The 21,887-nt window shown below is 42.0% G+C and overlaps 2 protein-coding genes across 7 annotated transcripts in view; both read left to right on the forward strand.

Annotated features, from left to right (window-relative positions):
* The window catches only part of mpp7a (MAGUK p55 scaffold protein 7a), a 125,482-nt gene extending 106,544 nt beyond the window's left edge, over positions 1-18,938 (forward strand). For all 6 annotated transcript variants that reach the window (XM_047349581.1, XM_047349578.1, XM_047349582.1 and 3 more), the window contains 5 exons: positions 1,996-2,076; positions 3,647-3,740; positions 6,871-6,979; positions 7,653-7,796; positions 12,698-18,938. In XM_047349581.1, the coding sequence (XP_047205537.1) occupies positions 1,996-2,076; positions 3,647-3,740; positions 6,871-6,979; positions 7,653-7,796; positions 12,698-12,877 (608 nt within the window). In that variant the 3' untranslated portion in view covers positions 12,878-18,938. The remainder of the gene's footprint in view (positions 1-1,995; positions 2,077-3,646; positions 3,741-6,870; positions 6,980-7,652; positions 7,797-12,697) is intronic.
* A 1,026-nt stretch (positions 18,939-19,964) lies between these two features.
* The window catches only part of LOC124857917 (outer dynein arm-docking complex subunit 2-like), a 62,610-nt gene continuing 60,687 nt past the window's right edge, over positions 19,965-21,887 (forward strand). The window contains exons 1-3 of the mRNA XM_047349501.1: positions 19,965-20,107; positions 20,584-20,815; positions 21,410-21,567. Coding sequence (XP_047205457.1) covers positions 20,592-20,815; positions 21,410-21,567 — 382 coding nt within the window. The 5' untranslated portion in view covers positions 19,965-20,107; positions 20,584-20,591. The remainder of the gene's footprint in view (positions 20,108-20,583; positions 20,816-21,409; positions 21,568-21,887) is intronic.

Genomic DNA, 21,887 nt, shown 5'->3' on the forward strand with positions numbered 1-21,887 from the left:
TGCACCATTGAAACCGACGTTTGGCATTGGCATGAGTGACCAAAGGTTTGGCTACAGCAGCCCGGCCGTGTATATTGACCCTTTGGAGTTCCCGACGGACAGTTCTGGTGGAAACAGGAGAGTTGAGGTGCACATTTAATTCTGCCATGATTTGGGCAGCCGTGGTTTTATGTTTTTTGGATACAATCCGGGTTAGCACCCAAACATCCCTTTCAGACAGCTTCCTCTTGCGTCCACAGTTAATCCTGTTGGATGTGGTTCGTCCTTCTTGGTGGTATGCTGACATTACCCTGGATACCGTGGCTCTTGATACATCACAAAGACTTGCTGTCTTGGTCACAGATGCACCAGCAAGACGTGAACCAACAATTTGTCCTCTTTTGAACTCTGGTATGTCACCCATAATGTTGTGTGCATTTCAATATTTTGAGCAAAACTGTGCTCTTACCCTGCTAATTGAACCTTCACACTCTGCTCTTACTGGTGCAATGTGCAATCAATGAAGACTGGCTACCAGGCTGGTCCAATTTAGCCATGAAACCTCCCACACTAAAATGACAGCTGTTTCAGTTTCATTGTCCAACCCCTATATATATAGGCATACAGACATGGAGTCAGGAAGGAATTAAACTGAACCTCGTGTTACTATGTAAAGAAAAAAAAGTGCATGAGCTGTGATTGTGTCTGGATGTGAAGGTTTCCAGTCATCAGATATTAGACTGAGAGAGCCTCGTTGTCCACAGATTTTTATCAGGGTGTGGATCTCCACTAAACCTTCCTTCTCTCCACCAGATGAAATGTTGAGGAACACTGAGAGCACGAGAGGAAACAGGAGAACGAGTTCTCCTGAGAGTTTGGTTTCTTCTTTCTTCCCATCAACCTCTCTTTCCATCCAATCTTCACCGTCGACTGCAGTCATTGTCTGTTTGTTTTAGAGGAGCGGCCTGCTGAACACATTCACCTGGAGAAATGAATTTCCAACTGGGTTTGATCTGATTGTAGTGTCTGCCCAGAACATCAGGCATGTGATGAATGTGGAGCCGGATCAAACTGTCTCTGACTGTCCACACACTGCAGAGGTCCAACACTGAGAGGCTGAGCCATGCAGGTCCAACATTGATTTCTGGTCCAGTTTGTTAAAGATGCTAAAGGGTGACGTGGTGCTCTGGTTTTTCAGACAGAGGAAGAGTAGAAGACAAGACACTGAGGAAGATGTAGAGAACCCAGGGGATTTTAAAAAGGTTCCACATTCTGCAAAAGAACAATGATCTCAGTCTTTGTTTCTATGAACTATTAATTATTAAGAGATGGATGAATAAACCATCGAAGCTCATAGTTCAGAGTTCTTTATCATAACAAATGAATCTGTTTTCTGAGTTTAATTCTCCTGTTTCTTCATACGGGCCACTGTAAAACCTGAAGATGGATACTTAGCTGTGTGAGCCACTCATTAATCAACATGTTGTCAATAGTCTGTCTGCTCCCACTTATTCTGCTGGTTCCCCCACTGGGGATATGATGGGAAGTCCAGCTGACCTGCAGCAGAAAGAGAAAAAGGCTTTTTTCCTTCATCTCTTCTGTTAAACTGGTGGATTTCTCTGCTGATGAAGGAAGGTTGGAGACTTTTACTGGAACTGAGCTAAACTTGTGTTCAAGTGTTAAAGTTCATTTGGTCAGAATCTACAGCAGCACATTTAGTGACATTCAAACAAGCAGGAAACGTTTAGAAACAAATGACATTGGTTCTGTAGGATCAGTGTGAGGCTGGATCAACAGCACCAGAACCCTGTTGTAAACCCATCATTCATTTAATTGTTAGTCACATTTGTGCTTTTCCTCCTCTAACTTATCTAAATGTTCGCTGCTGTATTTTCTTCTTCCAGCCGAGAACAAACAGATTCTGAAGAATCTTTAAGGAAACAAACATTTTTCTGCTGGTTCTGGTGAGAAGCAGTGATGAACATTCATGGGATGTTCCTGTTTGTTTCTGTGTAGGACCCACAGGTGTCGGCTTGAATGAACTCAAGAGGAAACTGTTGATCTCTGACCCCCAGCACTTCGGAGTGACCATCCCACGTAAGTTCCCTGCAGTCATCTCGCTGAAGTTGCTTCAAACGTTGTCTGTGTCTGAGTGAGAGAGTCTGAGGAGCTCACAGGCAACATTAGCTGAGCTGCTTTTTCAGACTCCCCTGCTGTGTTTAACTGTATGTTTTTATTGTTTGGTAATGTGTGTTTTCTGTCTAACAGAAATCGTTTTCTGGACCTTCAGATTTTCAGCAACATTTCTGGTGGACCTCTAGTAGAGAAACTGCAGTCTTAGTTTTCAGAAAATATTAGGACTTCTGATGTTACCTGCTGTGTTTGTTACCTGCAGTGAGATGTTCTGGACATGTTCTACTCAAAGTCAGACACCTAAAATGTCCCTGGTATTAAAATCTGACCCTTTTTCCCCAGAGGTTCTGTTAACTGCTCTCACATGTGATACAGCCCAGACAGTCCGATTCAGACCATCTAAACCATGTATGGCACAAGTTCTGGCCGTCACTGAGGGGACAGAGGCCCAGAAAGTGTCCAGTCTGTCTCTGGTGATTGCTGTCAGTGGACACATGGATGTGTTCAACCCTTAGTGTTGTTTCAGACTCATCCTGAAACTGTTTTGTTCATCTGAAAACTGGAGTTTAGGAAACGGCTGCCAGCATAAAATATAAAGCAGCCGTCTGACACAAGGAGTGTTACATTAACCCTGAAGAGTTCAGGTTAAACACTGAGATTCCATTCCATGTTTCCAGAGTTTTTCCAGGATTTGAGAATGGATAGATTCACTTTCTTTTGTTTTCCTGGATTTCTTCTTCCTGCCACCAAGCAGAGTCCAGAACAATGTGTTGTTGATGTTGCTGCTCTGACTAAAGTCTGGTTTCCAGTGAGTCCCTCAGACTTGATGACATGAAGCTGTTGATCTTCCTCAGTCTCTTCTCTGACTGGTGGATTTCTGGTGATTCCTGCTAAAGCAGAGACACATGATTTAAATGACACGGCTGGTGTTCTGTGAGCCGGGTCGATCAGTCGGGACCTCGGGCCTCAGCACAACCACCTCAACATGCTGCCGAGATAAGCAACTCAGAGGAGAGGGAAGCAGAACTGGGCAGTTGGAGCTGCAGGTGAACAAAGCTGCTGTTCTTCATGTCTGAGGGTCGTGAACCTCTGACCTTCTGAAAGGAGAGTCGACCCCCTGACCCTGACAAACCCAGCAGGCATCTCGCTCACTTTACCTCCACGTGTCGCTCCCACCGTCCATTTTACAGCGAGGTGTTCGGGTGCAGGGCCAAATAAAGTCTCCCAAACCCCGTCACCTTCCAGATGCTAACGCCACGGCTTCTGATCCAACAGGCAATGTAGCCACATTACTGGAGACACATTTACTGAGACTCTGTAAACCAGAGCTGAATGTCTGCTGCTGCAGCGCTGCAGGTTGGGTGTTTTATAGTGCTATTACAGGCTCATATATACAAGGCCTGGCATGGCCTGTAGTGCTGTTTTCAGGCTTCCAGCTCTATAATAATGTGGCTCAGTTTCAACCAGTTTGTGTAGCAGCAGCAAGTCAGTCTGAGTTCATCACTCCCTCTCTGTCTGTCTCTCTCTCTCTCAGACACCAGTCGGCCCAAAAGGAACCAAGAGAGCGACGGTGTGGAGTACCACTTCATCTCCAAACATCTCTTTGAGACGGACGTCCACAACAACAAGTATGCAGACCTGTGAGGGGCTCAGAGATAAATACTGATTAGATTGAAGAAGCAAACTGACTGCTGAACATTGAACTGTTTTATATTGATTAGACTTGAAGTTCCAGATGCTGCAGAAACTCATTTCATCATTATTGACAAGTTTAAAAACACACAACCTGCCTCTGCTGCTCATTTAATGACTGTTTTCTGTTAGTGAGCTTCCCTAAGTTTAACTCTAAACTGAAAGAATATTAATGAAAGCAAAGTATTATATAATGAACATTATACTGTGAGAATATAGACAACATCTGTAAAGAAGACAAGACCTTTTAGGATGAGTTACTTACTTTGTGTCTCATACTGATGGAACCTGTTGGAAGCCATGATGACCTGATGTGACAGTTTCTCTTTTCAGCTCTGGAGCAAAGTTCAGGTTAAATGACAATACTATAAAGGTTTGAGGCAGATATGGACAATTTATTTTCAGTAGCGTCTTTGATTTAAATTTGAGCCTTTATCTAAATGAGTAAATGCAAATTACTGACCTTTGGATGTAATTATTTTCATGCTAGTTATTGTATTTATTAAAATGACAGGTTGTTTGTTTTTAGCATTTATCTAAGGGGTTGCATGTGTCAAAAATCAGACTCTGAAGAGCCTCCTCCAAACTCCATCAGTCCATCTCTTGTATTTCCCCCCCTGTCCACTAGAGGCAGGGTGCAGCAGAGACAGCAGCAGTCTGATGTCTCCAGTGTTTGTTGCCACAGTTTAAACAGCAGCTCCCTGCTGCCGTCTGTGTGTCTCTGTAACTCAGTGTGAGTCGCTGATGACAGGGCCGGGCCCTATGCTGGTAATGGACCTCCAGACAGTGGTCCCAAGGTCTCCATCTGTGCTTCCTCCTCTGCTCGGGGCCCTCTCTGAAACTGGCCACACCGCAGTCTGCCTCCACAGTTGTGGCCAAGAAATTAAAATTCTAGTTGTAATGCTCAGAAGATGATTGATGCCTTTCTGCCTCTCTCACACGAGCTGGGAGGAGAAGAAGAAGTCATCTTGCAGGGTGGACATGCAGAACGTTTCTGCACACAAACACACAGTTACATCCAGTGTTTGACATGGAGGAAGTCTGTGGTCCTGAGTGCACACAGAGAGTCCCAGCATGCAGAGAGCTGGGGAGCAGGGTGGTGGCGCTGTTGGGGGAGGTGGTATATTTAGGACATGTTGCGGTGGAGGTCCAGGCTTGCAATGTTTTTCACTGAGTCGGAGGGATGAGTGACAGAGCTGTGATGTGGTCTGGATGAGTGGAAATGTCCACTCTGAAATTACAGGGAGCTCAGTGAAGGAGGGGAGATGAACTTGTTTGTGTTCTGGCTCATTGCAGCAGCAGAAACGATGCTCTCAGCTCAGAAATAAGAGGCCACAACACCGTGTGTTCAGCTTGAAGAGTAAATCAAAGTAAAACTTTCCTCCATGGAGAATTACCATCAAATCTTCCTTTTTGATCAAATCAGTCCCTTAGAATCAGTCGTCCTCTTCTTCAGCAGACTGCAGACCACAGCATCATATTAGCTCCATATTCTTCCCACCTTGTTTCTCTCTCCTCTAGCTTCACTTCTGTTCTTGTTTCCAGCTGAAAGTCCTCGTGCAGCTGCTTTATATGGTAGGGAGAAGATGATCTGGTGGAAAACTGTTTGTTTTCTCATACCCATGCAGCTGCTTGCTGGGGGCGTTCAGGGTCTATGTGGTCTTCCTGGAACAAGCAGGTGTTGCTAATAGAACAGGTAGATTCATCAAAAGCTGCTCTGAGCCAGAGCGTCTGGTTTATAGGTTCCTCTGAAGAAGGTGATCTTCAGATCTGTCAGCAGCTGAAAGAGGAATCCTCCTGTCTGTGGATTTGTTTGGACTTTATATTTCATTATTTCTGAGACAAATCTCAGCTGAGCAGCTTAGGAGGAGGTTTTAATGTTCCTTCTAGATTTATAGGTTCCTATAAACAAGAATCTTCATAACTGCCATTGATAAAACTGCTTGTAGGGCAGCAGCAGAGCTTTTAACCATAACATCATCTTTTTACTTTTAACATGTTTTAGGCCCCACTCATATAAAGGGTCATACTTTAGATTGTTTTTTTAATCAGGACTAAATGTTGTATGAGTGGACGATACAGTTGTATTTTACTTGATATTTATTCTAATGTTGGCTCAGTTACCCTGAAACTCTTCAACAAGAAGCAGTATTAACGAGGCTGCCGTTGAGAAATTCTTGGTTTCATTTGATAAAACTCTTGTTCTGAGCGTTGATGTAAACAAGCTGGTAAATTCCTTTAAGACCCACTGTTCTGATATTTTAGCCCAAGCCGTTCCTTTTAAACCCAATCCTGGGCCTCTAAACAAGCATCGTCCTTGGATTAATTAACATATACATAGGCTTAGTGGAGAGGCTATGGAAAACAACAAAGATGGAAGTTCATAGGCTGCATTTCAAAGAGCTACTTTGTTCTTGCATGAAATGGTAAAAAGCTGTAAAGTAGCTTATTTTCAACATCTAAGATCTTCCAACAACAAGTTTTGACACCATATATAAGTTTGTCTCTCCTAGGTTTCCTCATATGCCAGTTGTCTTCCAAAGTGACTATTATAAGTTCTTCAGTTTCTTTGAGAAGGAAATAAAAACGTTCAGAATATATTTTTTATCTCCACCTTCGAGATCCTTCAGAATTTCATCTACTTCTCACATCTGGTTAAACTTTTCAGGTTTTCCTTTGCAGGACGTATTTAAAATCTTAAAAATCACAAAGCGTTTGCCATAATTTTTAAAATATCGGCACCCAGCCAGCTGGTGTCTGTGGAAATCATTTCTTTCAAGCAGTCGCACCTCGACTGTGGTATATCCTTGCCCTGCCTTTACCTTCTATTGATAATATTGATTTCTTTAAAAGTCAGCTAATGATTATTTTATTTAGACAAGCTTTTAGTTGTTTTTTTTTTATTATATACGTTTATTCTGCATGTCCTTTTAGTTGTATGGTTTTATGTTGTAGTTAATCTTTGTTGTCTTTCTGTATTGTTTTCTATTGTAACGCACTATGTGATTTTTGTCGGTGAAAGGTGGTATATAAATATGGAAATCTTGTTTCCCTCTCTCTCCTAAGGCTGGTGGAGTACGGCGAATACAAAGGGAATTACTACGGAACAAGTCTGGACTCGGTCCGCTCCGTCCTGTCCAAGAACAAAGTGTGCCTATTGGACGTCCAGCCTCATGTTAGTGACACAAACCCCTCTGCCGCAATCAGTTCTCCCCCACCATCCTAACATCCCCCTACCTGTATTTCTGCCTCTCTGATGTCATCAGATCGTCTTCAGCAGCTTTCCTTAAACTCTTGGCTGTTTGCAGAGTTACCAAAGTGGGTGAGGGAATGGCTTATTTTCAGGCAGACCTTCCTGCTAATTTCCTCCATTTGTAGAATTCCTCTCTGGCTGATGTGTCCTGGGCTCTGGTGTTCAGACCGGACACCGACGGCCATGTTGAAATTAGTGTGACTTTGTATCATCTAGCCGTTACCTCACAGCCTCTCCTGTTGGTCTTCCTTCAGTGGATGATGACATACAGGCATGATCCATCATTAAAGAGTTCAGCCTTTGTCCTGTAAAAGGAGAGAGGGACCCTCATCCCTCTAATTTGGGCCCATCCTTCTCTCTCATTCATGGATCAGTGACAGAGTGAAATCATGTCATTTCTGTTCTCTCTGGCTCAAGGACTGATGAAAGCTCTGATAAATACTGCCCAGTGGTTCCTCTGCTGTCATCCTTCGCGTGTTCATTCAGTCTGACCAGTAGATTTGGACACACTGTTTGTTAAACTGTAATTCATAAGAAGACAAGCTCAAACTTTATTATTCTCTGTTGTCCTTCTTGCTTTTATGTTTGTTCATAGACAATAAAGCTTCTGCGGACATCTGAGTTCAAACCCTTTGTTGTGTTCGTGAAACCTCCAACAATGGAAAGACTGAGGGAAACAAGAAAAAACTCCAAAATCATCTCCAGCAAAGACGATAAAGGATCTGCCAAGCCGTTCACAGTAAGAGCCCCAGAATCTCTGTCAGATGGTACAGTTACAGTAAAAACTAAATGCGCCCATTTCTAATTCTCTGTCTTTATGTATTAGAATATCAAAAATTGTCCTAACGTTTTTACCGTGTCTTAAAACTTTAAAATAGGGCACATTCAACAGCATTAAAACATTAAGACATGGTATAAAACATTGAGTCTATTTTTATTTAATAATTAGTGTAAGAAACCGTAGCACCACCCTATAGTTCAGCAGTTTGTAGATGCACTTTTAGCAGCAGGATCTTGAAGCAATCATACTCTGTTTGGTGATCCTGTTTGGACCAAGTCTTGCTTTCAGACAGATGCCTCACATTTTGTCTCTAGATTATAAAAAGCAGTTTATGGCTGACTAGAAAGTTCCCAGGTTCCATGGTTGCAAAATGAGCTCAAATCCTTACCCCTCTACCACCATGTTTTACACTTAGCGGTCAGTGTTTTTGCTAATATGCTGTCTAAAATAACAGACTGACACGCTATATTGTCAGATGATTCTACTTTGGTCTCACCTGTCTAAATAACACTGTCTTGTAGATTGATCAGATTTAAGCTGTACTATATAGTTGTTTTTCTGTTTTTTTTTATGGAAGATGTTCTCTCCAGATATCTGACAAGCCATACTTGTTAAGTCTTTCAATAGAGGAGCTATAACACCTGAAAGTTCTGGAAAGGTTAATGCTTCCTGTGACAGGAAGTTGTTTAATAACAAAGTGTATCTGGGTTTGATGGACAATGGGTTACAGATTAAGCTTGCATGGCTCATTTGCCCCTTATTAGTTTCTCTGTTTCTCTCCAGAAAAACTATGGGTCAGACAGGAATAGTTCAGCCAGCCAACTCAGCAGGTCCTGTATCTAAATGCTCAGTTACACTAACAACAATGGAAAGCTCAATAGATTTTCTCTGATGTCCTTTAAAAGGAAAGCTGTTGTTGGACGAGTAGTCTCAGATTCTGTGCCCCATAAGCTGCATTTGTCCCCAAAAGAGAGATGTTTCTGCTTTAATAATGAAAGCTGAGAAACACTGGGCTCATTGTTTTCTGCAGATCAGACTGACTGCAGCGCCATCATCTGAGACGAAGACAGTTCAGGGCAGCTTTTTCATTAACAAGCAATAAATGTGGTGTTGAGACGCATGAGAGAGGCACCTGAGAGAGGTACAAAGTCTGAAAATAAAACTTAGAATAAAGTACTGGGTGGAAAAGACCGGTTTGGTTTTTGGTTTGTACAGAGAGCAGGTGTGTTTTGGTGGAGCAGTACAGCAGGTGTCCTGCTGAGGAATCGCTGTGTGTCCTGCTTTTAAAAGACAATACCTGAGGTGGAAACACACTGACACTAAAGTGCTGAAAGCTTTTATGGTCCATGAGGAGGATTCTTCCTCCTGCTCTGATTTTACTGCAGAAACCCACCATAAAACCGCAGAACAGACAACCGAGAAACGAATCAGAAATACACCAAAACAGACGAGTGAGAGCAAAATGTACCCAAGTCAAATTCCTGCAATAAAGCTAATTCTGATCTGACCCTTGAACAGCCTAGCTGGTGGTGGAACCTTGGTGGTATTTTCTGCTCGACCGGGTACGCTGATCCATTTTCTAGTCAATTTCCGTGTCAACATTGGAAATTTCTGTGTGGTCTGACGTTTTGGGTCGTGTAAGCGGTAGAATGCCGGGCACACCTTGCTCCAGAACCTGTTTGGCCCCTCTCCAGCTGGAGGATGGGCATGATCTGTTGCCCCTCTTGTTTATGGCCAGATCATCTGGGGGAGGCTTTGACAAAAGCAACCTGCCCCAACTGTTCCATTCTGCCTTTGTCCCTAAGAACTGCACTTTTTCAGCCCCAGAGGTGACGGGAGCCCTGCAAAAAAACCGCCAAGAATAGTTCAAAGGGCTCCGAGGGGCTATCTGGGCAGGTAACCCATCTCACCTCTGGGTTAGCCCAGATGAATGTGCTCTTTGAGGCCCTCCGAGAAGGGGATAGCGGTTGTCTGACCAGTGATCCTGACCCTGGGATAAGCATGGATTCAGGGGCCTTCACTTTTGAAGAGGATGCTATTTCCTTGGCTGCACCTGAGACTCATTTCTAGTAGCTTTCTGATTCTAGCTGATTCTAGTGTGTCAGCTGCCAACTCCCATTCCTTCTCCTGTTCTTGAACAGAGGAGGATGGGTCTATAGTGAGTGCTTTGAGGTAAAATCTTGCTCGGCTGCAGTTGGAGGCTCTGCAGAGCCAACCCACCACTGCCAGCACTTTCTTTAGACGTCCTACCACAAGGTCCTTCTTTATGGTTTCCCCCTCTGCCGAATATGTGAAGGTGCATCCTTACTGGATCTGTTCTTAGGCCTTCTCATGGCCAAGCTCAGATAGTAGGGCCCTGGTAGGTATGCAGAATGTGCCCAGCTTTGGTTTGGGCGGTATGACTTCAGTTGAACATAGCATCCCTAATTATGGCCCCAGATGAGGTTTGAGAACCAATGCCAGATTCCCTCATCCTCAGTGTAGTGTCACTGATGACCTGCTCTGTAGACTCGGGGTTTCGACTGGGTCAACTCGGCAGCTCGCAGTCTTGTTTGTTGCTGGGTCTTTTGGCCTCCTGTAGAAGGACCCTGGGTGCTGCTTTTTAGCTGTGCTTGTTAGCCTGGAGCATTCAGCCCAGGCTAACAGTACCAGGCAGCAATTGGCCGGCCTTCATAGGAGGCGTGCGCAGCGTCCTGGTGTGGGTGTTGCTGCATCCTTCTCACATCCGCTTGCGGTTTCCGACTTCCAGTTGGCAACCCATTGCCAGGCATGCTCATGGCCATTGGGATCTGCCCAGGTTTCAGGCTCCACTTCCCCCTCAGCAAGGGCAGCCTCCTCAACCTACCAAGCCCAAGGGGGCGCAGCAATGACATCAGCGCTCCATGTTAGACCTGAGAGGTCTAAACGTGTTTTTGAAGGCTAACCCTTTTCACATGTTGAGCGTCAGGGATGTGCCTAAGGCAGTTTCTCCAGGCGACAGATTCACATCCGTCGACTTGAAGGCGCCATATTTTCATGTGTCAGTTGCGCCCCACCACTGGTAATTTTTCTGCTTTGCATTTCAGGGGAGGTATTTTCAGTTCAGGGTTCTCTCATTTGGTCATTTTCTCTGTCTCCCTGTGTGTTTACCTGGTGTGTGGCAGCATCCCTGTCTCCCCTGCAGGCCCAGGGTTTTAAAATTGCATTACTTGGAAGATGAACTGATCTTTGTGCCCACGATTACATCGTGCCACTGCCGACACACTAAAAGTGCTCAATCACATACACCGACTAGCAGAAGAGCAACATAGTTCTGTCTCAGAAGGTTACATTTCTGAGCTCTACAATGAACGCCACCACAATTACTGCTTGCCCGCGGCGTGCCAGCAGGATTCTGCAGATGTTGCCCGCATTCCTGCCCAGCAGCGCACCCTCCTTAACTGCATACCTCTTGCCTGTTGAGCAAGCTGACAGCTGCCTCTGTGGTCCAGCTCGGTGGTTGGATCTTGCACCCCAACCCTAGTCGCCTCTGGCTCTGGGTTTGGCCGCTACAGGGCCTGGCGTTGCCTTCTCACAGTATGGCGGGGGAGTTGGATGTACATTGAGTTATGCCTAGGCCTCTTCCATGCAGATGGAAAGAGCCCAAGCCATGGTATGATGCTGTAATAGGCATTAGGACCCTGTGCACTGCCCTGTTTCTGTTGTTCCTAAGTTCCACCAGGCACTACTTACCCAAGCGGGGTCCCCATCCACACTGAAGGTTTGTCGCTGTGATCTCTTGTTGACATAAGGTAGTTTGTGGTGAGACTATGTGCCATAACCAGGATGTGTCTTTGTTCCTGAAAAGCACCCAACATTTGCACCCACTCACACGTCTTGTTGTGCCTGAATGGGATCTTTCAATGTAACCCTGGTGGCTCAGGCATTACACTTTGGCATAATGTGATGTTACTCCCTGAGTTGGCCTCATCTTCATGTCACTCCCTGGGCAATCCTTTCAGTTTTTTTCCCATATTTTTGTGTGTGTGATTCCTTAGAACCTCTGGCAGTTAGTAGGAATGCAATAGAATAAAGGTTACAGACTATAGTTCTATGAATCTCGGATGATTGCCCACATGACTGTTGTTGTTTTTTCGCAAGAAGATTAACCATCTCAGATTTATGTTTAATATCTGAGCTGACGTAGAACAATGTCCTCTGGAGCTGACCATCAGGAACAGGTCCCAGCAGATGATCACTGCAGCCTCACACCTGCTTTACCAACACATCAGCAGACCTCCACCCTTCCTGTGTCAGAGTCTACTTCAATAGGTTCAGTGAGCTGTGCAGCCACTTCACACAGCCCAAAATCAGCCTGGTCAACCAGATGTCATCTCCCACCACACACAGAACACAGACTGACATAAATGGTCACTTTTCCTGTCTGTAAATTAGAGCTGTGTTTTGCTCTGAAGATGACTGATTTCAAAACGGGTTTCAGAGTGTGATATTATGAAAACTTTCCATCTCTGTTTTCATGTAGACAGGAAAAACATAATCTTCCTTTATGGGGAAGCCCTGGTATTTCTGCAATCAGCAGAAATTAACACGCCCAACAAAACGGATGCAGACCAATCCCAAACCCACATAAGAAAATGTCAACAATAAAAATGGCAGATTTTACTGTTTGTGCTGCTAACTCTTTTGAATCTAATGACGGTTCTCAAACAAAGTGGTCATTTTCTATCCTGCTTTTAATGCACATGTTGTTGAGTGTTTAAAATATACCGCCTACTAATGGCGTGGTGGGGTAATAACAGAAACAAGAAATAAAATCCGGTTTTCAATGGATCATTGTTGATTTTACTTCCTGTTTTCCTTTTTCCTCTGTGACTCTGCAGGAGGAGGACTTTCAGGAGATGTTAAACACTGCTGAGATGATGGAGAGTCAGTACGGACATCTGTTTGAGAAGGTCATAGTGAACGATGACCTCACCACGGCCTTTAGCGAGCTGCAGTTGGCACTAAAGCAATTGGAGACAGAGACCCACTGGGTTCCAGTCAGCTGGACTCACTCCTGAGACCCAGACTGACTGGGAGAGGAGGGAAGGGAAGGGCTACAACTAAAAATATGCATTTTAAGTCTCTTTTTGTCAACTGAGTCTGATGCTGGGAGGCTAATGTTAAAAAGACAAGACAGCACAAATTGGTGGAAGGTGGACTAAGCTGAATCAAGCTAAAACTAACCTTTAACCTTTGGGACGAGTTGGATTCAGACCTTAGCTGCTGTCTGGATGGTGATCTCCAGGTTAGAGAAAACATAAAAGGTTGACAGTTAAGGACGTCTCTCTTGATGTGGGCTCAGGGCAATCTTGGACCTTCATAGAACCAGTGGTTCTGCCAGCCGAAGCAACCAGAACTCCGTCTTTAGTGGGTTTAAAACATTGAACCTGTAGAAAATCAAAAGGATGGATGTTTTTCATCTTGGTTGATGGTTTAGAATTGATAGCAGGACACTATGTTTGAGGGGAAAACAGGGAGTAAGAAACATGCAAACATGTCTTCTGACTTATTTCTGTGCTTCAAAAGTGCTTCAGTTGTGCCCATTTTCCACTAGTACCAACTCAGAGCTGTTCGCAATCAGTCAACTCACTTCTGCTTTTCCACGGTTACATGGAACCTTTTTTTAGTACCTGTTTGGATGTGATACCAACCGTTTTGAGACGCACTGAAAACCCGACTTCAGAAGGCTATCAATCACTGATTGGTTGCGGGGTGGCATCACTAGTTACAGCATATTTCACTAACTAATATCTCCAACTGTTAAATCGCCTGACAACAGCCAATAACATCACTTCGGACCGCTATTAACAATCCCGCCCCCATTAAGATGGTACTCAACTGTAATGGAAAATGAATCAAATGGTGTTAAACTGACCCGACCTGAAAAGATTAGGTTCTAATGGAATAGGGGCTTTGGTCCAAATGATAACACTGCTGGGTCCAATCTCAAGAAAGGTAATAACTGTCATTTTATTTAAAAGAAATTAATATATTTTCTTGATACTTCCAGGACCTTTTAAATACTTTTTATGGAAGTGTTTGACTTATAGTAGAGACCTCTTTTCTTTCATTGAAGTGTTTAGATCTGATCTGCCCAGCCTAATTTTCTCCTACAAAGCTTCTCCAGAGTTATTTTATTTAGCTGTTGTATGTTCCATCCTGGAGCTGTTTGAAACACCAGCTTTCATACAGGGTGTCCAGCAGACCAGTTTTGCCATTTATAGAACTGGGCACATTTGTCTTTAATAAGAAAGTTTCACTGTTGTGTTTTATTAGGGTGGAGTTTTTATTTTTATTCATATAAACATGTTTTCAGTGAGGCTGCTAACAGCGTCTCCACAGCCGACTTCCAAGATCTTCGGAAAGTCGCTGCTCCTGATTTAATGAGCATCAGAAGTTTATGACTGGAGTCACCCAGTCTTACTCATATGTAGTTTTTTATTCACTACTTTCTCAAGTATTTATCAGAGAGATACTTTCATTTCTTCTGAACTGGTTTCTAAACTTTTAGTTTTCTGCTTTGCTGCTTTTGCTCAGATGAGGTCACAACTATGTTCACAGATCAGTAGTTTTCACAACTGGGGGACCCCACACCCACAGTGCCTCACAACACAAGTTCAAGACTATAAATGATTGATTATGGTGTGTATTTAACATAATTATTGAAATCTATTAAAACTATAGCCCTAAATTGCTGAAACTAGAAAACGGTTGCTGTTTGTGCTGCTATTCCTCCACTCTCTTATTGGTGTGATATTAACCAGTTTGATTTCTTCAACCATCAGTAGTCTGAGGCTCTGCCACTGTTTTTATGAGAAGCTGAAAGTTTCAGAACCACTGATTAGGGAGGAAAGAACTGGGCTTACAGGTTTTTCTGTCAACTATTAACAGAACCCCACAAACACAAATACTGCTCTAGAAATACAACATACCCATTAACAAATAGTCTACTTCAGTACACCAGTAACAGGGAACCAACAGTAGAAAGAAATGTTCAACCAGCAAAATTAGAAATAATCAGTTTTTGGAAAATTTTTATATTTTGCAAACATTGGGAAATAAATTCATTGTTATTGTGAAAAATCATAATTCTTATAATTTTTCTCCCAATAACGATAAACAGAGTAATAAGTACCAATCCCTACCAGAACTATAGACTGATTTAAGAACCTTGAGCTAATCAGTTAGCTTCACAGAAATACTGCTAATATGAGCTAGCTTGGTTCTTCTGAGTAAGGATCTGAGGAACTTTAGATGTTCCTGCTCATTAACAACAGCCTAAAGTTGAGCTCTCGGCTGTATTTTTCTTCTATTTTCAGTCTTCATTCTGAGCTAATTAGCTAAGCTACTTTCCTGTTGCTAGCTGCATAGCTAACATATTAAACACATATTGAACTTTAAAAACTGAGAACCAAGAAGAGCAAAGTACATAAAATATTAAAAACAGTTTCTTTAGGCTAAGCTTTTTTAGCTACAGTGTTAGCTTTAGTGTTAAGGAAGTGATGTCATAAGCTATTTTATGGCTTTAGAAAGAGGGAAATACTTCTCATTATATATGTCAATTTGAAGGTGGAGGCTCTTAACTGTAGGAGTTACATTTAGTAACCTTTTTTACACGTTTTATTGATCAGAATCAGAATTGTAGTTTTTGGAAAATAGGGTTTGGTTCCTTCCTGTAAATGATGCTGTTATTCAGGCAAGTTGTATGAAATATACTAGATTTCATATTAAAAAAGAAAATTAATGTAACTCTTATAAGGTTGTATTCATTTCTACATTTAAACAGAGAAACAGATTTGTCTCCAGGCAGAATCTTCTCTAAACTGAATTAGTCTGTTTGCAGGAAAGTCTCTTTTCTTTCTTCATGCCTTTCACAGCGATGTGTCATTACTTCCCAGCAGCAATATTCCTCTCCTTTCCTCTCACTGATTGGCCTGGCAGCATCAGCGCTGGAGCTGCACCAACATAAAGGTCTCAGGCAGAACCTCCTGATGATGGGAGGAAAGGGTAGCAGCTCTAACCCACCTCTGACTCCAACATGTTGCCTTCTTTGTCCTTTGTCCTCCCACCAGGGAAGAGGGTGCTTTTGAATCTGTGCTTTTATTTTGGTGATCTGAATGTCTTCAGAGAGTAGAAGCAGCTTCTCTCTGCAGGAGAGGAGAACAGGGAGCTGAGGCAAAGCTCAGTATTCAGAGGTCTTCATCTAGTAAACAGGTCAAGATGGGTCAGATACATCCTCACAGGAGCCTTCATGTATTTTCTAGAATGTTTTTTGTACAGTGTTGTTCATACGTTGTTATATTTGTTCTTCTGTTTTTACGTTAATTGACAACATGCAGACCTGAAAGAACCAGCATGGACATCAGCCAGTCAGAGCAGCTGAAAATATTCCAGTTTATGATGACTTTCTCAAAGATATGTTTTGTGGTCACATGTTGTCATTCAGCTTCTCTGGAATCATGTAAAATATTTTATAAAGCACCTCAACTATGTCAGAAAAAGGAGCCAAGTGTCTCTGAGCAGAACTGCTACCAAAACAACCAAGAAGTGTTTTAACTCATGTGGACTTTGACATTGGGTTTCTCCAGAAGGTTTATGGCCATAAATCTCATAATACTTCTATATTTGACAAGAGTCCGTCCCCTCTTATGAAAGCAGTGGCACCAAGGACTCAACCCCTTTAAATACATATGAAACACATTATTCCAAAGCCACAATTGCAGGTTTGTGTGTAGAAGAGCCCCAAGCAGTTATATGGAAATGTTCTCAGAGGTATCAGGGTTTGTTTGCTGAGACTCCTTTAGATTAGGTCTGATTCATTCTCATGTAGCGATCATTATGTCTCCAGTTTTTAGTTGCATGCAGTCATTCTTAGTTGTGGGAAATCAGCATAATGAGAGACTCAGAAAGTTTGATCAGGACATGATGTTTAGACACTGACTCTGTTATGGTTTCAGCAGTAGTTATAGTGATGGTAAAATGTAAGTCGACCTTCTTACAGTTCGAACACCTCATGTATCAGGTCAGAGTTCAAATCAATCTGATTTTATTCGTTTCTTCTCTGAGGCACAGAGTTTAAAACAATGTCAGGAAGGAAAGAAAACAGCAATGACTGTTGCTGCTGAAGATCAAACTAATAACAGTTAGAAGCCATTTCTATTTCCTTTCAGCCATAACTGCAGGTTTTACTTCAGCTGTCTGTCTGATGCATTTTTCTAACAATAACTCAAACAATCATGTAGAATCACTGAATGATCTTATTACCATCAGATTAAAAGAAGCTGAGCAGGTAAACTGTGACTCTGAGTACAACACGTGTGCCATAAGGAAGACAGTTAAATGTCAGATTTTAAAGCATGTTTCACCCCTAAATCACCCAAGTTTAAAAGGTTTTACCTTTTTTCTGTTTGCCTAAAACACAGAGGATTGTGGGAAAGGACAGGCTGGTTTCTGGGAATATTTTACAACTCTGAGATTTGGTCACACATATCTAGCAGCTCCCTGCTACAATGACCAGAGTCACCTTCATATTTTCCTGCTTTAACCACACAGCCATGAGCCGCACTGAACTGGATTTAACAGAGCCTGGAAAAACAAGAGAACTCCTTGGAAGATGAGAATCTGTGAGAGAAACAATTACAACAGAGACTCATTGCAGCTCCATCCAAACCAGAAACAGGAACAGGAGTCTGAGTCTGTGCACCTTCTCATCATCACTCTTATTCCTCACACAATCCTTCTGTTTGTGTTTCATTTGAGCTTTAATGGTGTGTTGGACACACTGTGAACTGATGCAAGCTGCAGTATGTTTCTGTGTCATCCAGCAGGTTTCCATGAAGTTCAATCAGCGCCTGAGCTCATGCAGTGGAGAAATAGCATGGAGAGCAGCCTGTGTTTATTATGCTGGATTAAGTTTTAGTCACAGAACATCTAAAACAGAGCAGGTGCTGCTGAGCATACTGCAGATTTGTTTTCCTTTAGAAAAGACCCAGTCTGGAAGATTATTTCATTTAATCTCTGCTTTAACAAACAGCAATTAGTCTGTAATGAGACCTGGGTTAGATATATTAAGACCCTCCTTTATCCTGCTTTTTCTTCTATGTTTTTACTCCATCTTTAATCCATCTTCTTTCTTTATTTTCTGTACAAAGTCAGTCAGATTCACAAACATTGAATCATACGCTAAGTTAACTCTGTCGCATACAGATCTCCACATTAACTCCAGCAGCCTAGTTCACATTTTCAGTACCTCCTAATTCAGACAGCTTAACTTCTCATTCCAAATAAAATACCTGCAGAAGGAGGAAAGCTCATAAATTCACTTATCTAACAACAACAGCCTCAAGAATGATTTATATTATTACTGTAGAAGAGCAGCTACCTCTCCTCTCTCAGGGGGAACTTTAGTGATTGATTCACATTCTGACCCAATTAAACGGATACCAAAAAAACTGTGGAGACAAAGAGGTTCCATCTGCTTTAACTTTGTGCACAACAATCTGAAAGACAGAGCTCAGCATGCACTGGTTCTGCTGGCAGACAGAGAGTCAAACATGTCAGAATCAGAGGAAATCAGTGATTTTACTGATCATTAGAAAGATGTTCTCTGGGTCTGACGTCATGAATGGAAATGATGGTTGAAAGCAGAAAGGATGCCACAGTATGGAGGCTGAAGATGTCTCCTTGTTTCTGTTACATATCAGTCAGTGTGGTTTCAGTGTGTAAAATAAAGAGAGTTCATATCATGATTGTCTGATTCACTGCTTTAAACACAGAACACCACAGTACTGGTTCTAAAAGACCAAAAAACTAAAGGTTAAAAATAAAAGCTGACAAAGTTTAGATATTAAAAGGCCCTTTCAACTATTCTGATCTACATCTGAGTTCAATATTGTCTCAGATGATTTAATGAAGTCAATCAAGCTATTAGGAAACCATCTCCAGATATTGTTTATGTAGAGCAAATCTGCCCTGGAACATGTAGGCAACCAGCTTCTATATATGGTATGCCTGAAATTCTGCAACAAGAAGACTGAAAAAATAAAAATAAAGTAAATAAATATTGTCTCAATACTAAAATCATTGTTTGTTTTCTTTTTAGATCATCCACTTAAGCTCATATTTGAGAGCCTGTTTCCTCTCTGACTCCTGGTTTGGCTCGGTCCTGCAGACAAACACTGAGGGTTGAAAATATTCTGTTTGTGTTCACACTCTCTGTTTAGACACACAGGTTCACTCAGTTCAGAGTTATTCACCACAGACTGGAAGGTTTTGCTTTAATAAAAATGAGAAAAGCTGCAATGATTCTATTAATATCAATAACCATGTAAACCACGATGTTGTGTTTACTGTATATCAGGTGATTCACATCTAGTTCAAGTTATGATTTTATTCATTTTAAACAATAAAAAGAGTTTAGACCCAAGTGATGGGACTAATGGCTCTTTGAAGGGAACCGAATCTTCAGGATCACTTGCAAAAAAAGATCTGTTCAAATGATCAGTTTTTGAAAATGTACATATTTTGCAGAACCAGTCATTTTATCTCTATTATAGTGTTAAATATATTAATTTTGGGAAACTTGGCACAGGTGGGTGAAATTCACTAAAGAGTGTAATCATCTGCATTAAGTCAGATTAATATTCATATTTAAAAAGTGCAAAGTAGAACCAATTAGTTCACGCTAAAAAAGTATTTCTTTAAGTATATTTTTATAAGATGAAGTATAAAACAGCAAAATATAAATATAAATACCCATGTAGTTTTTTTGTACATCTGTTATGTGCATTAATAGCATTTTAGTGTTATTTGTAATATAGAAACAAAATAAAGAAAGGAAAATGTAACAAAATAGAGGAGAAAAAAATGCCCTTGAGTTGCTTTGGTAGAAACAAAAATCACCGGCTGCATCAGCTGCGCAGTCAGGTCACACACAGTGAACAATGAGCATGCGCTCTGTATGCTCATACCACCCCTCCCCCTTCTGTTTCTATTTTTAGTTGCCTAAGTAATAAATATAATATAATTTAAAATGTAATTAAATAACGAGTGCAGTGCATTGTAAGCAAGCAAAGTGGTAAAAAACAAAGAACGACTCTCACTAATTGAGACTCGAGTCCTGTCGTTCAAGGTAAAGAGTTGTTCAAAAGACTCGGATCGTTCGAGAACATCACAACAGTGGTTTCCATGGTGACCGTTAATAATTATCACCTGCTGCAGTTTCTACAGAAGCAACTTGTTAAAATACGGTAACGTCACATTTTAATGAAATAAAATACTTCCATTGGGGATATAAATAGTTTCTAGCATTTGTTGCGTTCAGCTGCCTCCAGCTGAATCATTTAGTTTGTTTTTTAACGATAGTTTAGCTTCAGCTGCTTTCTGTGTTGAAACGGTCAGCTAGCTTAGCGAGTGTCGCTGCTAGCCTGCTCTCTAACGGTCCTCACTGCAGCTCACAGTCGTTCATTTTATTTCATCAGCAGTTTTACAAACACACGATGTTCAGCTGCTGAAGATAACAGTGATGTAACATGATCAAACTAAGAGACAACTCACAATAATATTTATTTATTGTCAGGTTGTATTTTATAGTTAAAGTCCTCAGAAAGCAGCTTCTAAGCTTGAGGTCTTTGCTCCAGCAGCCAGGTTGTTTTCACCAATGCTGAACTGAAGCGACAAACTGTAGAGTTTTTACTACAGTTTGTTCTGTTTTTGAACTTCCCAGGAGGCTCTATGGGGCTAACGCTGACCAGGGTGGCCCAGTGGACCACCACCAGCTCCAGCTCAGACAAACTGGAGTCCAGTCCACTGAACGAGTCCTTGTTGAAGGAAATCCTGGACTTTGTGGAGAAGTTGGGTTCCAAGCACCCAGAGGAGGCAGAGCATGTGTTTGAGGAGCCGCTTCAGTGGAAGACCGCTTTAGTGGCATCTGATTTCCAAGCAGGTTATGACATCAGGTTGGTCTGATGAGGAGCTGGCTGGTCCTCTCATTATTCTTATGTGTCTCAGTGAGGCAGCCTGTCAACAGTCTCAGAAAGGTCTTTAGCCTTGGCTGTGCTCAAAGCTGCAGGCAGCACTTCATTAGTTTTTCAGCTTCAGTGAGACGAGATGTTCCATTTTATTTCATCAGATCTTCTGGTCTGCCTTTAGTGTTTGATTTGCCCTGAACCTCACAGCTTTGCTGTAGAGAAATACTACAACAGAAATACACACTCCCCTCCAGGCTCTGGTAAACTCTGGACATGTTTTGGCTATTTCAGGTCTTTTGGTCGTTGCCTTTATTTCTCCCAGGTAAACCACCTCAGTGGACTTTTGTAGCCTGTAGGTCCGGTCGAAATTTAGCCTAAACAAAGATGTTGAAAGTCAGGCTTTCATCTTTCACTTTTTAAACATATTTAATATTGTTTAGATGGAAGGCAATGCTGTCTTTTCTGTATTTTAAATAAAATGTTGCCTGCTTGATTTGCTTTCTTGAACATTTTAGGTTTTGTTATCTCAAATTAAACAAATGACACAGTTTTATGTTTCGTTTGCTGTTATTTCCCATGCAGGGACTCAGCTGTACAGTCGCATGAAAAAGACAGTGAGGGGCAGCCGTTGTTGCAGCTTTCTCCACCTTCTGTTTATGTTAGCAGCTTCAGCCAGCTCTCTAAACTGCTTCATCTGGCAGATGATAGGAAGCTTCAAGAGGTCCAAACGTGTCTAGAAGGTAACTGTGATGAAGGTAACTTTGGTCTGTTTTCAGCATTCCTCCATAACCTCCTGATTTCATTGGTTTGTGGTCCTGTTGACACTCTGCTAGCATCCAGTTATGTTCTCTTTGGCAGTTTTCCACAGACAGGTTTTTACTTCAGCACCACAGTCAGAGACGGTAATATGTACAGTATTTATCTGAGAAAAGAAGACATGATGGATGAGGGAAAACTGATTCCCAACTTCTGGGATGAAATGTTAACTTCAGTTATGTGTGTGAACACATCCAGTACATTAAAGGCCAGCAGCATTGGTGTAAAATAATCAACATTATTG

The sequence above is a fragment of the Girardinichthys multiradiatus genome, chromosome 21, assembly GCF_021462225.1.
Source record: "Girardinichthys multiradiatus isolate DD_20200921_A chromosome 21, DD_fGirMul_XY1, whole genome shotgun sequence".
NCBI lineage: Eukaryota > Metazoa > Chordata > Actinopteri > Cyprinodontiformes > Goodeidae > Girardinichthys > Girardinichthys multiradiatus.